This window comes from Vitis riparia, chromosome 19 (assembly GCF_004353265.1).
Source record: "Vitis riparia cultivar Riparia Gloire de Montpellier isolate 1030 chromosome 19, EGFV_Vit.rip_1.0, whole genome shotgun sequence".
Taxonomy (NCBI): Eukaryota; Viridiplantae; Streptophyta; class Magnoliopsida; order Vitales; family Vitaceae; genus Vitis; species Vitis riparia.
This window is the reverse complement of record NC_048449.1, coordinates 4025790-4040206: the sequence shown is the minus strand read 5'-3', so window position 1 is coordinate 4040206 and position 14417 is coordinate 4025790. Positions and strand designations below refer to the sequence as shown.

The window sequence follows — 14417 nt, the reverse complement described above, 5'->3', positions numbered from 1 at the left end:
TTCATTTTAACAAAAATGTCTTCATTAATTTTTTTTAAATAATATTTTTTAAAACACATTATAAATTATTAAAATAATAAAAAAACATTTATATACAAAATAGATTACTTTTAAAATAAAAATATAAAAAATGATAAATTTACAAATATAAAGATTATTTTATCTCAATTAACCAATTAATTCAAAAATAAATATCACTTCAAAGACAGTACTCCCCACTCAAATCTAATCATTTTCCTCTTTAAGAAATAAACAAAAAATATTTATTGCCAATTAAGTTTTTCAAATACACTTGTACATTTTTATTGTCAAGAATTATAATTATTTTTAATTTTCAAAAATAAAAAATGATATTAGAATATGTTTAATAGATGAAAATATTAAATAAATAATAATAATAAATAAAAAAATAAAAACAACTTTTTGACATCAAATTCGTTCATTTATCACATGAAAGTTGCCTCTAAACCCATTGGACCAATAAGCTTGAAGAAAGTTTTGGGTCCATTAGTCTCATTAATGGCAACCCCTAACTCTTAACTGTTTCCCCCCCCAAAAAATAAAACCATGTAGAAGAAAATCAAAGCAAAAACACCCATGAAGAAGAAAATGAAAGCAAAAAAAAAAAAACAAAATCACTCAAAACCCAACCTTGAGCTTCCATTAATATACAAAGACTCTTCCATCAACTTTCATCATATCCAGAAAGCTTCGGGGCCTCCATCAATACAATCCAAGTTTTTTTTTTCATACTAAGACGAAGCAAAAGTACCCATGCCTTAATACAAACTCATCGATAAGATTTCAGAATAGCTCCGCAGAATGTACACATGATAGCCTTCCAAGATTTCCAATAAAAAGGCACGTGGCAAAACCTGGTGGCCGTCCTCATATCCGCCACGCTCGCTCCGCTGCCGCACCGGGAGCATGTTCCGGCCGCCGGCTTGCTCCTCCTCACCTTCCTTGTTTGGTCCACTAGAAAACAGAAGCACACCATGGCCTAAACCCTAAAAGTTTTTTCAGCCTTCGGTGTAGGGATGGTGGTGGCGCTTTAGATTGATATGGGGCTGTTGGCTTTATATAGACGAAGATACGTTAAATGGCGAACAGTTTTAGGTTTCATCAAAATGGTGCTGCCCATTTGATGGTTGACACGTGGCTATTTTGGGGTAGAAGAAGTAGGCCGATTTAGACTTTCACGTATTTGAAGCTTGGAACCTGCACAGCTATCATGATAGACGTGTGAGTGGGTGCCACGTGTAGAGAATATGGTTGGGGTGATAAATGCACTCAGCCGTGAGCCTGTGACACCACTGTAACTGTAAACCTGTAAAAAACGTACCACCTCATTAATCCCCTTTTTTTTTATTTAATTATTATTAATGCTCCTAAATTTTCATCAGAATTTTGCAGAAAATGGTTTCTTGGATCGAATTTAATCCCTTGCATCAGGTCTCATAAAGAAGTATGAAAAATCAACGGCCAACCATCATGCATGTGGGGGTGGAACAGGAACTAGGCCGGCCTAATAAATCCTGTGGCACGATTTTGGGCAGTGGTCATCACTTGGCCTGAAGGTGTAAAATCGAGGGACCCATGTGAATATTTTTAGGCATTCCACATTCTTCAAAGTCTGCGAGAGGATATGATTGCTCAATTGGACTGTTGCGTTTGTTGGGAGTATCAATTCTATATTTATGTCACATACTATAGGGATGGGTTTGTATAGTAGGGTTTGAGATCGGTCATATTCAAAACTTGGAGGGAATGTGATTTGTACCACTTCCCCAAGTTAATTCTCTAGTGGGCACAACATCTAAAAAAAATTTAAGGATGTTTATTTATTTTTGAGGTACTCTTCAATTGAGTTCATTTAATACATGTTATATTATTTATACTAAAAAAAAATTGATAAGATTCACCACCATTTTATGAGTTGGACTTAATTTTATTAGTTCATGTCCAAACCTAAAATAATTATAAAGTAAATTGCGTGATTGGAATTTGAAATTTTTACAGTGCAAAATCTAAATTGAATGTGTTCTTGATATGTATTATTCTATATTAGACAACAAAGATATATATGTAAAAAGATTATTTTAGAGAAAGAGTAGAGAAGAGAACGAAGATTATGAGAAAGGGATTTTGATCCTCTGTTATATTGAAATGAGCAAAAGTAGAGAGGTTTATAACACTATGAGACAAAGAAGGCTAACCGACTCTTTAAGTGTCATATGAGAGTATTATATAACTAATTTTCACTAATTAATACAGTATTAGTACTAACAATCCCTCTCAAAATCATAGATCTTGGGAAAGCTGTGAGTTTACTTGCAATGCAAGAAACTATTGTGTAGGCAATGCTTTAGTCATTACATCAACAAGTTGGGTTCAAATGGAGTAAAGTGAACAACTAAGGAGACATTTGATACTATTTCACCGACAAAATAATAGTCAATCTTCACATGCTTTGCCTGAGAATGTAGAATTGGATTGGCAACAAGATAAGTGGTACTAATGTTGTCACATAATAGTAAAAGGGGATGTGAGAATGGAAGCTTCAATTCATGAAGAATAAACTACACCCAAGTTGACTCTACAATAGTATTTGCTAAGCCTCTATACTCAAATAAGAAACCACTGTACTTGAATAAGAAACCACTTTCTATTTAGAGGAGCTCCAACATATCAAGCTAGAACCAAGCAACGTGCAGTCGTCGCTAGTAGTCCACTTGCCATTAGAGCATGAGACTCAATCAACATTTGTATAATATGTCAATGAGGATTTGATGAAATTGCAATGAGGATGTCATAAGAAACAATACTCTTTAAATATCAAAGAATCATTTTCATTGCTTACCAATGCACATCGATAGAACTATGCATAAATTGACAAACCTTGTTGATCGCAAAACGAAACTCTAAACAATTTAGTGTGTACTATTGAAGAGCTCTGACCATACTATAATAGAGAGTGGGATCCTCAAGAGGTTGACCTTCACGAATTGATAGAGTGTGATCACAAGCCATTAGAGTAAGGATTAGCTCAGAGTGTACCATTGAAGCTTTAACTAAAAGATCAAATATGTACTTAGCCTAACTAAAACACAAAGCACTAGTTGTTCTTTGTGCTTCAATACCAAGAAAAAACGAAAATCTCTCAAATCTTTAAGTGGAAACATAGTGTGAAGAGCAAAAACTAGATTGGCTAATAGTTTGAAATCATTTCCCGTGAACAATATCTCATCCACATATGTCAAAACAACTAGCATAATAGTATAGAGTGAAAGATAAACATTAAGGAATCTATTTATGATTATGTGAAACCTTAACGAGTTAAAAAGGAATTGAGTTTAGTATACCAGGCTCATGGTGTCTGCTTAAGACCATAAAGAGCCTTTTTCAACTTACACGCATAAGAAGAATTATTGGAATGAACAAATTTAGTATGTTGAATCATAAACACTTCTTCTCCCAAGTCATCATGTAAGAAATTATTATGCACATCTAATTGTTTAATAGACCAATGCTTAAACATAGCTAAAGTAAAAACAATTTAAATTGTTATAGGCTTAACCACTAGATTAAAGGTCTCAAAATAATTCAATCAAACAGTTTGGGTATAACCCTTAGCAATTAAACAAGCCTTAAATCTCTCAAGATTGCCATCCAGTTCAAGCTTAACCTTATACATCTATTTACATCCAATTGGGTTGCAATTAGTTGGGCTGGGATAAGAGACCAAGTGTCATTAGCCCGTAATCATCAAACTCAACTTGCATTGCCAGTTTGCCATATAGAATGGTTACAAGCCTATTGGTAACCATAAGGTTATGTCAAAATGGAAAGTGAGGTGTCTAAAGTAGAGAGACTAAACAATTTGGCCCTATGGATACTGTAAGATACTAAGTAGAAGAATAAGAGAGGTTGAAAAGAATCTGAATTAGAAAAGTAATGGGGATTAGTAGGAAAGGAAGAAAATGATAATAAAATGGAATGTGGGTTAGAATGATGAGAAATAAGGAAGCAAGCAGAAGAAATAGAAAAAAGTAGTTAGAGAATATGGTCTACAAGAGAATGATGAAGTTGGAAATTAGGGGTTGATAGTAGAAGGAAAATGAGTAGAAAAAAAAATAATAGGAAAAATATCAGAAGGAGAAGATATAGACCTAAAAGTATTGAAAGGAAAAACTACTTCATTAAAGACCACGTGTCTTGAAACATAAATACGACTTACATAGACATCAAGACATAAGTTCCCTTATCCTAGGGAAGTGTTGCCCAAAAACAAATACTCGGTTCATTGTGGCTGCAATTTACGAGAGTTATACAATCAAAGACAAGGAAAACTTGCGAAACCAAAAATTTTTAATGAGGTATATTAAGAGATTTTCTAAAAAAAAAATCTCAAAAGGACTTTTGGAGTTAAGAATAGGTGTAGGAAGCCTATTGATGACATGGAGCATTGTTAATCCCATTTCTAAAGCATGATGATTTTTCCTCTCAACTTGTTCATTTTGTTGGGGAGTGCAAGGACAAGAAACTTGATGAGATATATCATAAGAAGCCAAGAAAATAGACTGTTTTATACTCTTCTCTCTAATATGTCTGTAATGTTTTTATCTTATCATCAGATTGGTTCTCTACAAAGATTTTGAACTAAAGAAAAGTGGAAAGAGTCGCATCTTTAGTTTTAAGAAGGTACAATTAGGTGCAACATGAATAGTTATGAATAAATAACAAGAAATATTGAACACCACTCACAAAATTAATAGGGGGACCCCAAATATCAGAATGTATTAACTCCAAAGGAGATGTGGCTCAAGAATTAGAGTCTACAAAAGTAAGCCTATGATTTTTAGCAAACTAACAAGAACTGAAAAAATCCACATCAAAATGTTTGATACCTGAATCACATAGGTCTGAGACTCTTTTGACAATCTTAGAATTGGGATGTCCTAAATGATGATGCCATAGGTTGATTGCTTGAGTGCTGAAGAGAAATATTTTAGAGAAATTGGAAGTATGTGGAGAAGCTTTGGAGTGACATGCTAAAGCTAAAGAAACTTGATAAAGAGCATTAACAAGTTAGACTACAGAAGAACTTTCCTTGAGACCTGTTCTTTCACAAGCATGAAGTGGGGATAGAATTCCAAAAATGCAGTGTTATCAACACAAAGTTTAGTTACACTCTAAAAATTGTTTGAAAGAGTAGGAGCATGTAGAATGTTATCCAATTTAAGAGGATAAGAGGATAAATAAAAGAGAATAGCCAAAATGAGATATGAGAATTTTCTTACCATTGCCAACCATGACTTGCTTATTACTAGTGAATGGGAATGGATTCTATATCATGGAGATGTATGGAACAAAATAATGTCTAGCTCTAGAATCCATGAACCAAGGGTGATCCTTTATAGGGGAAGATGTAGCAAAATGACTAGTCACATGAGAGAAGGCTTGAGAAGGTGAATCAGAAGCGAAGATAGTATTAAAATTCTTTAGAGGTTGAGGTTGATAATTAAGGTTTTCTCTATGGTATCAAATAAAAGTAGTATGGCCAAATTTACCACAAATTTCAGATTATGGTTTAGGACCATTAAGAGTATTGATATGTTTGGATAGCTAATTGTTGGAAAAAGATTTTCTTGAGGTGTACCCAAGATTCTTGTTTGAAAGGAGCTTGCAACAGGATGGGGATGTTGCTAATAAAAGTTTGTCTTAATAGAGAGATGGGGATCTGGATTGGAGAAGTGGGATGAGGGTTTGAAGAGTTTCTTATTGTGATGAAAGGCAATCAACTGAGCCTAAGCATTATTAGCTTGAACCCGAGCATTGTTAGCTTGCATAACTATATGTTTTTCTTCAAGTCTAAACTCGTAGCTCAAAAACAAGCTATGTATCGCCTCCAAACTAGGCAAGCAAATCGATTATTTACAAAAGTTACAAAGGCATTATATTTAAAGTCAAGACCATTAAACATGTAAATCAATTGATCATTTCTAGAAATAAGTTCACCATTAGCAACTAACCTATTACAAAGTCTATTAATTTTTTATACTCCAAGGTAAACATACCTCCTTTCTTTAGAGATTGAGTCGAGTACGTAGCTCGGTAAGTCTAGCCATTGAAGCTAAGGCATAGATCTGATCTAATGCTAACCAAATTTCACTAATAGTGTTACATCCAACTATTTGAGTCATTATATTCATAAATAAGGATGCATAGAACCAACTCATGATAAACCTATTGTATCTTTGCTATAAAGAGTACTCTAGGTTGATGATGAGTTGCCGCAGATCAAGAAACTTAAGAGGACAAGGATGAGTGTTGCCGAGAAAACCCTCTAATCCATTTGCAATCACAAACATTGAGTAATCAATTATTCCATATCAAATAGTTGTCTTTGGTTAGTGGTAGGTAGCTAATTTGGAAAAAGAAAAAGGTTTAAACAAGAGGAAGAGCTTGAGCTCCGATGAGTTGATGTAGGGATTTGCTCGAATTGGTTTCTGGGGATGAAACCAAATTACATGGCTTAATTGTTTATTGGGCCCAAGATCAGTTTTGGCCCATTAAGCTTGTAGCACAGCAACTCCAAGCCCAACCCACATTACATAATCTTTGGATAAATGATTATTTCTTTTTAAGATTTGTATACATTTTGATTGCTTCTAAAAATCCTTTGAATAATACTATACCCAAAAAATTAAAATCTTAAATTATCTAAATTTGCATCACAAACCTTGTAATAATATCATGAAATTTAAAATCAAATACATTTATATATTATATCTTATTTCTTTACACTAATTTTATTCCTAAATACCTGTTTTCCTCTCATTTGGAAGATGCTTGTAGAAAGCTAATGGTCAATTACCTAAAATTTGGTCATAATTATTCAAGGCCGCTGACCTTCCAAATATAGAATCATTTTCTTTATTTGTCCATCTTTGACCAAACCCACAAATGTTAACCTCCAAATACCATATTTTAGGTCTTAGGATATATTTTTTTGAAAAAAAATTGTTTTCATAATAAAAGTGAAAGAAAAAGTAATTAATATTGTTTGTGTGATTAATTGAGGTTTGAAAATTGTATTTTAAAAATAATTTGTATTAAATTTATGGGTACCTGAGATATTTTTAAAATTTAAATTAGATAAAATTTTATTAATTTATTGTATGGTATTTAAAAACTTTATTAAATAAAAATTGTATTTTTTTTAAGGTTTGTTCGGAAGTTGAGCGCAAGAAAAAAGAGGGTAATTTGGATATAAATGGATTCGAAATTATTTTTAGGATTGGAAAGAGTTGTCTTAAAAAATTGGAAGTTGGGTTCTCATATTTTACATATTACAAACCCAAAACATATTTTTCCCGTAGTGTTTTTAAATACTTTTTTTATGAAATAAAATTAAAACTATAATTCCCATTAACATTTTAAGCATTCTAAGAAGAAGAAAAAAAATTCTAAAACCATTGATTCCTATTAATGTTTTTATGTTTGTAAAACACATGGAAAAGACTATTTCCATAACTGCTTTTACGATTTCTTTGAGGAAAAACCTAAAAATGCTGTTCCTATAAATATTTTCAAGGGATTTTAAAAATCTTGAAAATATTTTATTTCTATTAATGATTTTATTTTTTTCACAAAAAAAATCTTAAAACAGGGAATTACATTTTTTGGAAAATACAAATCAAGCTATTATTTCGTTCACCAAAAAATAAATGCTGATTTTAGAATATTTTTCATTTTTATGGATCCTTAAATTGGGAATACGTGTTTGAAAGGTCCAAGATTGGTCTGAAACCTCACGTCAGTCACATGGAAATGGCGTAATTGTAATCTCAGTGGAATCGATCATAATCGATTACGTCGTCTCAACTCTAATCAAATCGTCTACCGAGTTTCTTGACTTTATTTTGAAATGGGAAAAAAATGAATGAAGATAACGACAGCGTTATTTGGGCTCCAAATATCTGTTTTGGAGCCCTCCTAAATCAAACTCAGAGACATCTAGGAAAATCAAAATTTGCATGATTCTGGAGGTGGGTCTCTCACATTAGGCTGATTCGCATCTGGGTATGGGCTTAAATCGTCCAAATTTAGCCATGGATAATGCCATGTACTCAGAGGAATTGGCTGTTGCCGTTAGAGTTGTTCATATGGCGTGTTGTTTGTGCCAGAGAGTGCAGGATGGGTTGGTTGGGACGAGCAGTGAGCAGGTGAAGTCCAAGGATGATGATTCACCTGTTACAGTTGCAGGTATTTTTTTATTTCCTTTGTTTTCAATCCCCATTTTGTTGAATTGGGTTCTGTTCTTTTGCGGGTTAGGCTTTGAATTCTGTGTTTGTGATTGGGTTTGTTTTGGTTCTGGTTTTGGTTTTTGGGTGTTGGGTGATTTGCATTTGGAATATGCTGTCTAATTACCGACGATTTTGTGTTTATGATCTATTTGCTTGCTGAGAAAATGTGAGAACAAAAATGAAAATTAGAATTTTGGGTCATGGATTTCATTTATCTGGGGTCCGATTGTGCAAAAACCTCCTCTCAATTATGCTTGAAATGAGGGGCATTTTGTTAGGCTTGAAATGACCTGCATTTGGGGTGTGGGGTCTGACTGACATATATTTTTCAGTTTTTTGGTTGCTGAGACAGAAATAAATAAAAAATTTTGGTCTTAGGAGTAATAAAGAATGGTTTAGGTAATGTGTGTTTATCATTTTGGGAGCCAAAACATTGTAAAACATACTATTCATAAGTTCATTTTCCATTCAAACAGAAATCTTTGTAGTGTGCCTGCATATATTTACACTGGAGTCCGGAATTTAACTTCACAAAGTTTAGGGAAATGTTGACAAACTTGTTCTGGTTGATGTTGAATTGCTTTCTGTTTAAGTATTGTACCGGCCAGGTGGTGAAGTGTTGTATGTTTGAGGGGTGGGGGTTGAAGGAAACCTGCATATTTTTAGATTTTGTTGTTTTTCCTCTTTCTTCCTTTAATTTGGATTGAATTACTGAAGAATCTTTTTGTGAGGATTATGGAGGACATATTCGATTCTTGAGGGGAGTTACTGCCCTGAGCACTCATGAACCATCCAAGGAGCTCTAAAAAATTATTTGTTCCATGTTTGGTGCTCTGTGGAACGTTTTGGCCTAGGCCTCTAAAGCCCATGACAAGCCAAAATGGTATTTATGATAAAACCTATGACTAGTGAAATTCTAACAGATTTAGATTTGTAGTTTTTCTTATTCTCTCATAGGAAGGGTTAAACATGGAAGAATGAGCATGAGAGATGATGCTTATGACCCAATCGATGAATGAAGCACAGAATATTTGACATAATTGGGTTTATTTAGGAGCATAAGCTAGTTTTTTTTAGCATATCGAGTGTTGTAGTTAAAACTGGCTCTAGTGTATTTAAAATCTGTCCTTTTGGAACATGTGCCATGCTAGGATCCCATCATTCTCTGTTTCTCATTCTTTCCAGCCTGATTATAAACTGAACAAGGGAAGTCATGATCAGAAATGGAATAGAACCAGTTACTTTGTTAGTGTGATGTATTACATGGCAGCACCATAAATGCAAAGTTACAGGATGTGAATCACTAAATGGGCAGGAAATTGCGTTTAGCTTTTGTTTCCTTGGTAACCTTCAGCATATGTCAAATTTCTTGCAGAAAAGTAAAAGAACCTCCCAGTATTTTATCCTATATCTTCTTGAAATAATACATTAAAATAAATGCTAATTTCTATAATATATGATTATAATTGACATTATTGAAAAATCCAATGTGGCATGGGGAGTTGACTTTAGAGAGTATCTCTTCTGGTGCTGTTTGCTTCATCTGTTCATAGAGGTGGACCATTGAGATGTAGAGGGCCCAGATGAGAGCTTTTTGTAGTCCTAGCGTCCTAGGTTTAGTAGGAGCCCCTTTGATTGAGAATTGCAGATGGTGGAGGAGTTTTTGCACCTTTTGAGCTTGATTCTCCTTAAAGTTAATTTTGACCATAAGTTGATGGGGAGGAATCAGGAAGGACATTGTCTCAATAAGGTCCTGCTGCAAGTATTTGTGTCCAAAAGTTGTTTCCGCTTTTCCATCTGGAGAGATTTGGTCTTCTAAGGTGCTCTCCAAGATTAGTTTCTTTGAATTGGAGGCGATGTAGTAATAGCTTTGCTGGCTGTCGATCTGTACACCCTAGGGTTGGGTTTATAGGGTCTGGGTTTGCTATACATGTATAGGCCTTTTGTCCTTTTTGTATAGCCCTCCTGGTTTAGTGGAGGTTTTAGTTTTTTGGTCAGGTTTGTACTTCATGGGGAGAACTTCTCATCCTTCTCATGTTTTTCTCTTTTAATACAATTGTTTGTCTTTGATAAAAAAAAATGGAGGTGGTGTAGGGAAAAACCATCATAGTTGATCATCTAAAGAGAAGAGGTTGGCCTTTGCTAAATAGGTTTTGTCTTTGAAACCAACAGGAAGATTAGATCAACCATATTCTCATCCATTTCTGGTGGTTGTCGTTTTTTCGTGTATGGTGTTTTCTTTGTTAGGCCCTCCCAAAGAAGTTTTGTGTGTCTTTATGGGTGGAATGACAGTTTTGCCAGTAAAATTAGAAAGATAGCTCAAAAAATGGCCTCTTTATTCTTATTTCGAACTATTTGGAAAGAGAAGAAGATAAAAATATTTGAAGGCTCATACTGCACTTTATTGCCGGTGAAAGCCCTCTTTTCCTAGTCCTTGCTTTCTTTGTTGAGCTGCTAGCATTGGGGGGTGCAGTTTATGTTTGGAAATGATCTACTCCTTGCTTGATTTTGTAGATAGTTTGTGGAGGGGGTTGTCTTCTAATATATGGCTGTTGTTTGGCTAATTCCATTTTTTCAACCTTGGTGCACCTAGTCTACTTCCCATGTACTAGGATTGCACCTCTTTTCTGTTTGGTGTCAATTAATGCATAGCACATCTTTTCTGTTTGGTGTCAATTAATGCATATTTGTCATCCATTTGCCTATGAAAAAAATTCAGATTCCAAATCCTTGTACACTATCCTTTTTGAAGGTACTAAATTCTTTTTCTTCTCCTGATATACCCTGCTTTCTATGCTGCTATTTTGTCTGTCTCTTTGGTGGGAAATATGCCGATTGCAGATTTGATTCTTGGGGACCAAAATGTTCGACTTCTTTTCAGCTTTTAATATAGTAGTTAGCAATTTGGTTTAATAGCTAGTAAGGTTTTCTCCATGGTCACATTGCCTTTATCTTTCATATTTTTCCTTGTTGGTTATCGTTGTCGCTGTACTGTGTCACAATGAAAAAAATTACTGCATAAAAGGTTTTTGTATTGTCATGTATAGTGTAATGCTATCAACTTGTTATAGTAAACTAGAAATTGGTAAGCGCTGCTATTATTTGATCATAGTGCTGGTGCAACTGTAAGCTTTGTTTCTACTTTGTAACCCATTATTATATGTAAATATTTTTATATGGAGAATGATAATATGCTCTCTACAAATATACTATCTGTTCAATTTCCATGGATATAAAGTTTCTCGACCTCTTGATTTTGAATCTATAGCTTGTTGTACTATATTGTGTTTGCCTATTCTCATGCTTGATGGGATGGTGTTCTTGATGCCACTGCATGAACAGATTGGAGTGTGCAAGCAACTGTTAGCTGGATATTGGCGGAAGTGTTTGGAAGTCAAAATGTGTCCATTGTTGCAGAAGAAGAGATCCAAACTCTTTCCAAACCTGATTCAGCCGATTTATTGGAAGCGGTGGTGAACACAGTTAATGAATGCTTATCTGAAGCACCTAAGTTTGGTCTCAAATGCCCAGATAAAGCCCTCAGGACATCACAAGTTCTTGATGCCATCAGCCGATGCAACTCAACTGGAGGGCCCAAGGGAAGGCATTGGATACTTGACCCTGTTGATGGAACATTAGGGTTTGTACGAGGGGATCAGTATGCTGTAGCTCTAGCCTTGATTGAGGATGGAAAGGTTGTCATTGGAGTTCTTGGTTGCCCTAATTACCCAATGAACAAGGAATGGCTAAATTACCACAATAAATTCTACCAAGCTATGTCAAAACAGTCCCCACCCGCTTCTGATTCATGGGAGAAGGGATGTGTTATGTATGCAAGGAGAGGAAGTGGTGAAGCATGGATGCAGCCAATGGTCCTGGGAGATCAGAAGCTTGAGTGGCCAAACTCTGCAAGATTGATTAAAGTTTCTTCCATTGACAATCCAGCAATGGCTACTTTTTGTGAACCGGTGGAGAAGGCAAATTCAAACCACTCCTTCACAAAGGGACTTGTTCACAGTGTTGGGCTTAGGTTTGTATGCCCATCATCTCCCTCTTGTTACAAATTTGAAGTCTAATACCGTCTACTTGAAAAGTTGGAATAAATGCCTATAATTTGATTTTGATATACTAAGAATGGAGTCTGAATTGTGTTATAGACATAGAGGTCAATGGTAAGATTTGAAGTTAAATTCACCCTTTAGGATGCTTTTACCAATATGTTAGGATGGCTTCGACCATTAAATTGTCTAACTTGGGCTATGCCTAAAATTGATTCTCATAAATATATTTCTATATTCCAATGGCAGAAAGCAGCCTTTGCGCGTCTATAGCATGGTGAAGTATGCAGCCATAGCCCGGGGAGATGCTGAGATTTTTATGAAGTTTGCAAGAGCTGGATACAAGGAGAAGATATGGGATCATGCTGCTGGTGTCCTCATTGTAGAAGAGGCTGGTGGTGTGGTAACTGATGCTGGAGGGCGTCCACTGGACTTCTCGAGGGGAATATACCTAGAAGGTCTTGATCGGGGCATCATTGTTTGCTCTGGTGCTGCACTGCATGAGAAAATCATTGGTGCTGTTTATGCTAGCTGGGACTCTTCCAATCTTTGAGGCCTTTGGTACTTGGCCAATACATCAATGCAGCCATATTTTGATACTTTTGATAGGGTAAGGTCATCACATTCATAAGTAATTTGATCTATTGTAGAACTCTATTTGATTCTCCACAAGCCATTTTTGACATGTCTACTTGAGCCAAAATTGAAGAGACTCTTTTGATTTGGTTAGTCATGCAAGATGACTTCAACTGATTCTGGTTTTCTCTCCATGATTTATTCACACAGATTTTGGTCAAAGAAGTGATATAGTTATGCAAGAAGACTTGGTTGGCTATAGTCTACGGCTTGAATTGTCTGAAAATTTTGCTTATAAATAATTGGCCACAATTCATGCTAGAATTTGAAAATGTATGTATAGATTTGAATGAAAAAATCAATAAACTTGTTTCCTTCTGAAATATGGTGTTCATCCAACTTGGCATACAATCAGTTTCAGAATTCCCTCATTCGCCCATGGTTGCTTCCTATATTTAACTTTGAATTTCTGAAAATATTTCAGGGAAAGGACAGATGAGAAGACATTAGACAGTGTTCATTCATATGATTTTGATAATGCTCCATACAATTCTCAGGAGTTGAGTTGAGGAGAAATAAAAGAGGTATTTTGCTTTTTTCCTTCCTACCTCATTGAAGAGCATGATTTTTAGTTCAATTGCTCTGTTCTTCATCACTGGTATGTTGAGGTGTAGGATTTATACTCATAAATCAATCCCAGACTGTAATTCATATCTGGTGCTGAAATTAAGGCTGCAACTGGAGGAATATATTGAGTTCATAATCATCTGAGGGAGAGCTTTAATCAAGTTGAACATGCTTTGATTAAGAATATTGTGTTTAAAAAATAGTAAAAATTGTTATTAAAGCATGAAATTTTAAAATACAGCTTAAAAGTTTGTTAATACTTTTAGTAATATAGATGAGTTGAAGCAAAATGGGAGGACTTCTTTTGAAGCCAAAGAATTGGAAGGATGATTGATAAGACAGTTGTTGCTGTGGCAACTTCATCATATGTATGAACAACAAAAGAAAAAGACTAGCACCCAATACGTGAGCTGTTGTAAGTTTCTGCAAGTGGGGCCGAAGATTAGACTTCTTTTCTCTTTGGATTATTTTTTTTTTTATGACCGCATCTGTCTCAACCAGTATTGGGTGATCAAGAACACGAGGATTAGATTTCCATTCCCCTTGGATAATTTTTCTTTTTATAACCAAGCAACTTTCATGACTGAGCCCTTTCAACTTTCTATGAGAATTCAAACCTTAGAGTGCTGACCGCACCTATCACAACTAGCATTAGAGCCCTTCGTCCTTTCCATAAGGACCCAAATCTCAGTGTGTTGATCACTTCTGCCATAATTGGATACTTAATGCATTCAACCAATGGTAGGAATAGAACTTGGGATCGTGTGTCAATCACCTAATCAATTGAGCACTTGGTGGGCTTTTCTCCTTGGATAATTTTTTTTAGAAGTGTGAGCTGCAGAATAAA

At 34.9% G+C, this 14417-nt stretch overlaps 2 protein-coding genes across 3 annotated transcripts; one reads left to right on the top strand and one right to left on the bottom strand.

Annotated features, from left to right (window-relative positions):
- Positions 1–635: 635 nt before the first annotated feature.
- LOC117909338 lies at positions 636–1042 on the bottom strand. The gene has a single exon (XM_034823339.1). It carries the CDS (start codon positions 995–997, stop codon positions 791–793), a length of 207 nt encoding a protein of 68 aa, XP_034679230.1. The 5' UTR covers positions 998–1042; the 3' UTR covers positions 636–790.
- A 6748-nt stretch (positions 1043–7790) lies between these two features.
- On the top strand, positions 7791–13806 carry LOC117908445 (PAP-specific phosphatase HAL2-like). 2 transcript variants are annotated; one of them, XM_034822024.1, is made up of 5 exons: positions 7791–8268; positions 11652–12339; positions 12617–12977; positions 13154–13276; positions 13428–13806. In XM_034822024.1, the coding sequence occupies exons 1-3, from the start codon at positions 8088–8090 to the stop codon at positions 12918–12920; spliced, it is 1173 nt and encodes a 390-aa protein (XP_034677915.1). In that variant the 5' UTR covers positions 7791–8087; the 3' UTR covers positions 12921–12977; positions 13154–13276; positions 13428–13806. The 2 variants fall into 2 exon arrangements, with proteins under 2 accessions (XP_034677915.1, XP_034677913.1); XM_034822022.1 differs by lacking the exon at positions 13154–13276.
- Positions 13807–14417: the final 611 nt, after the last annotated feature.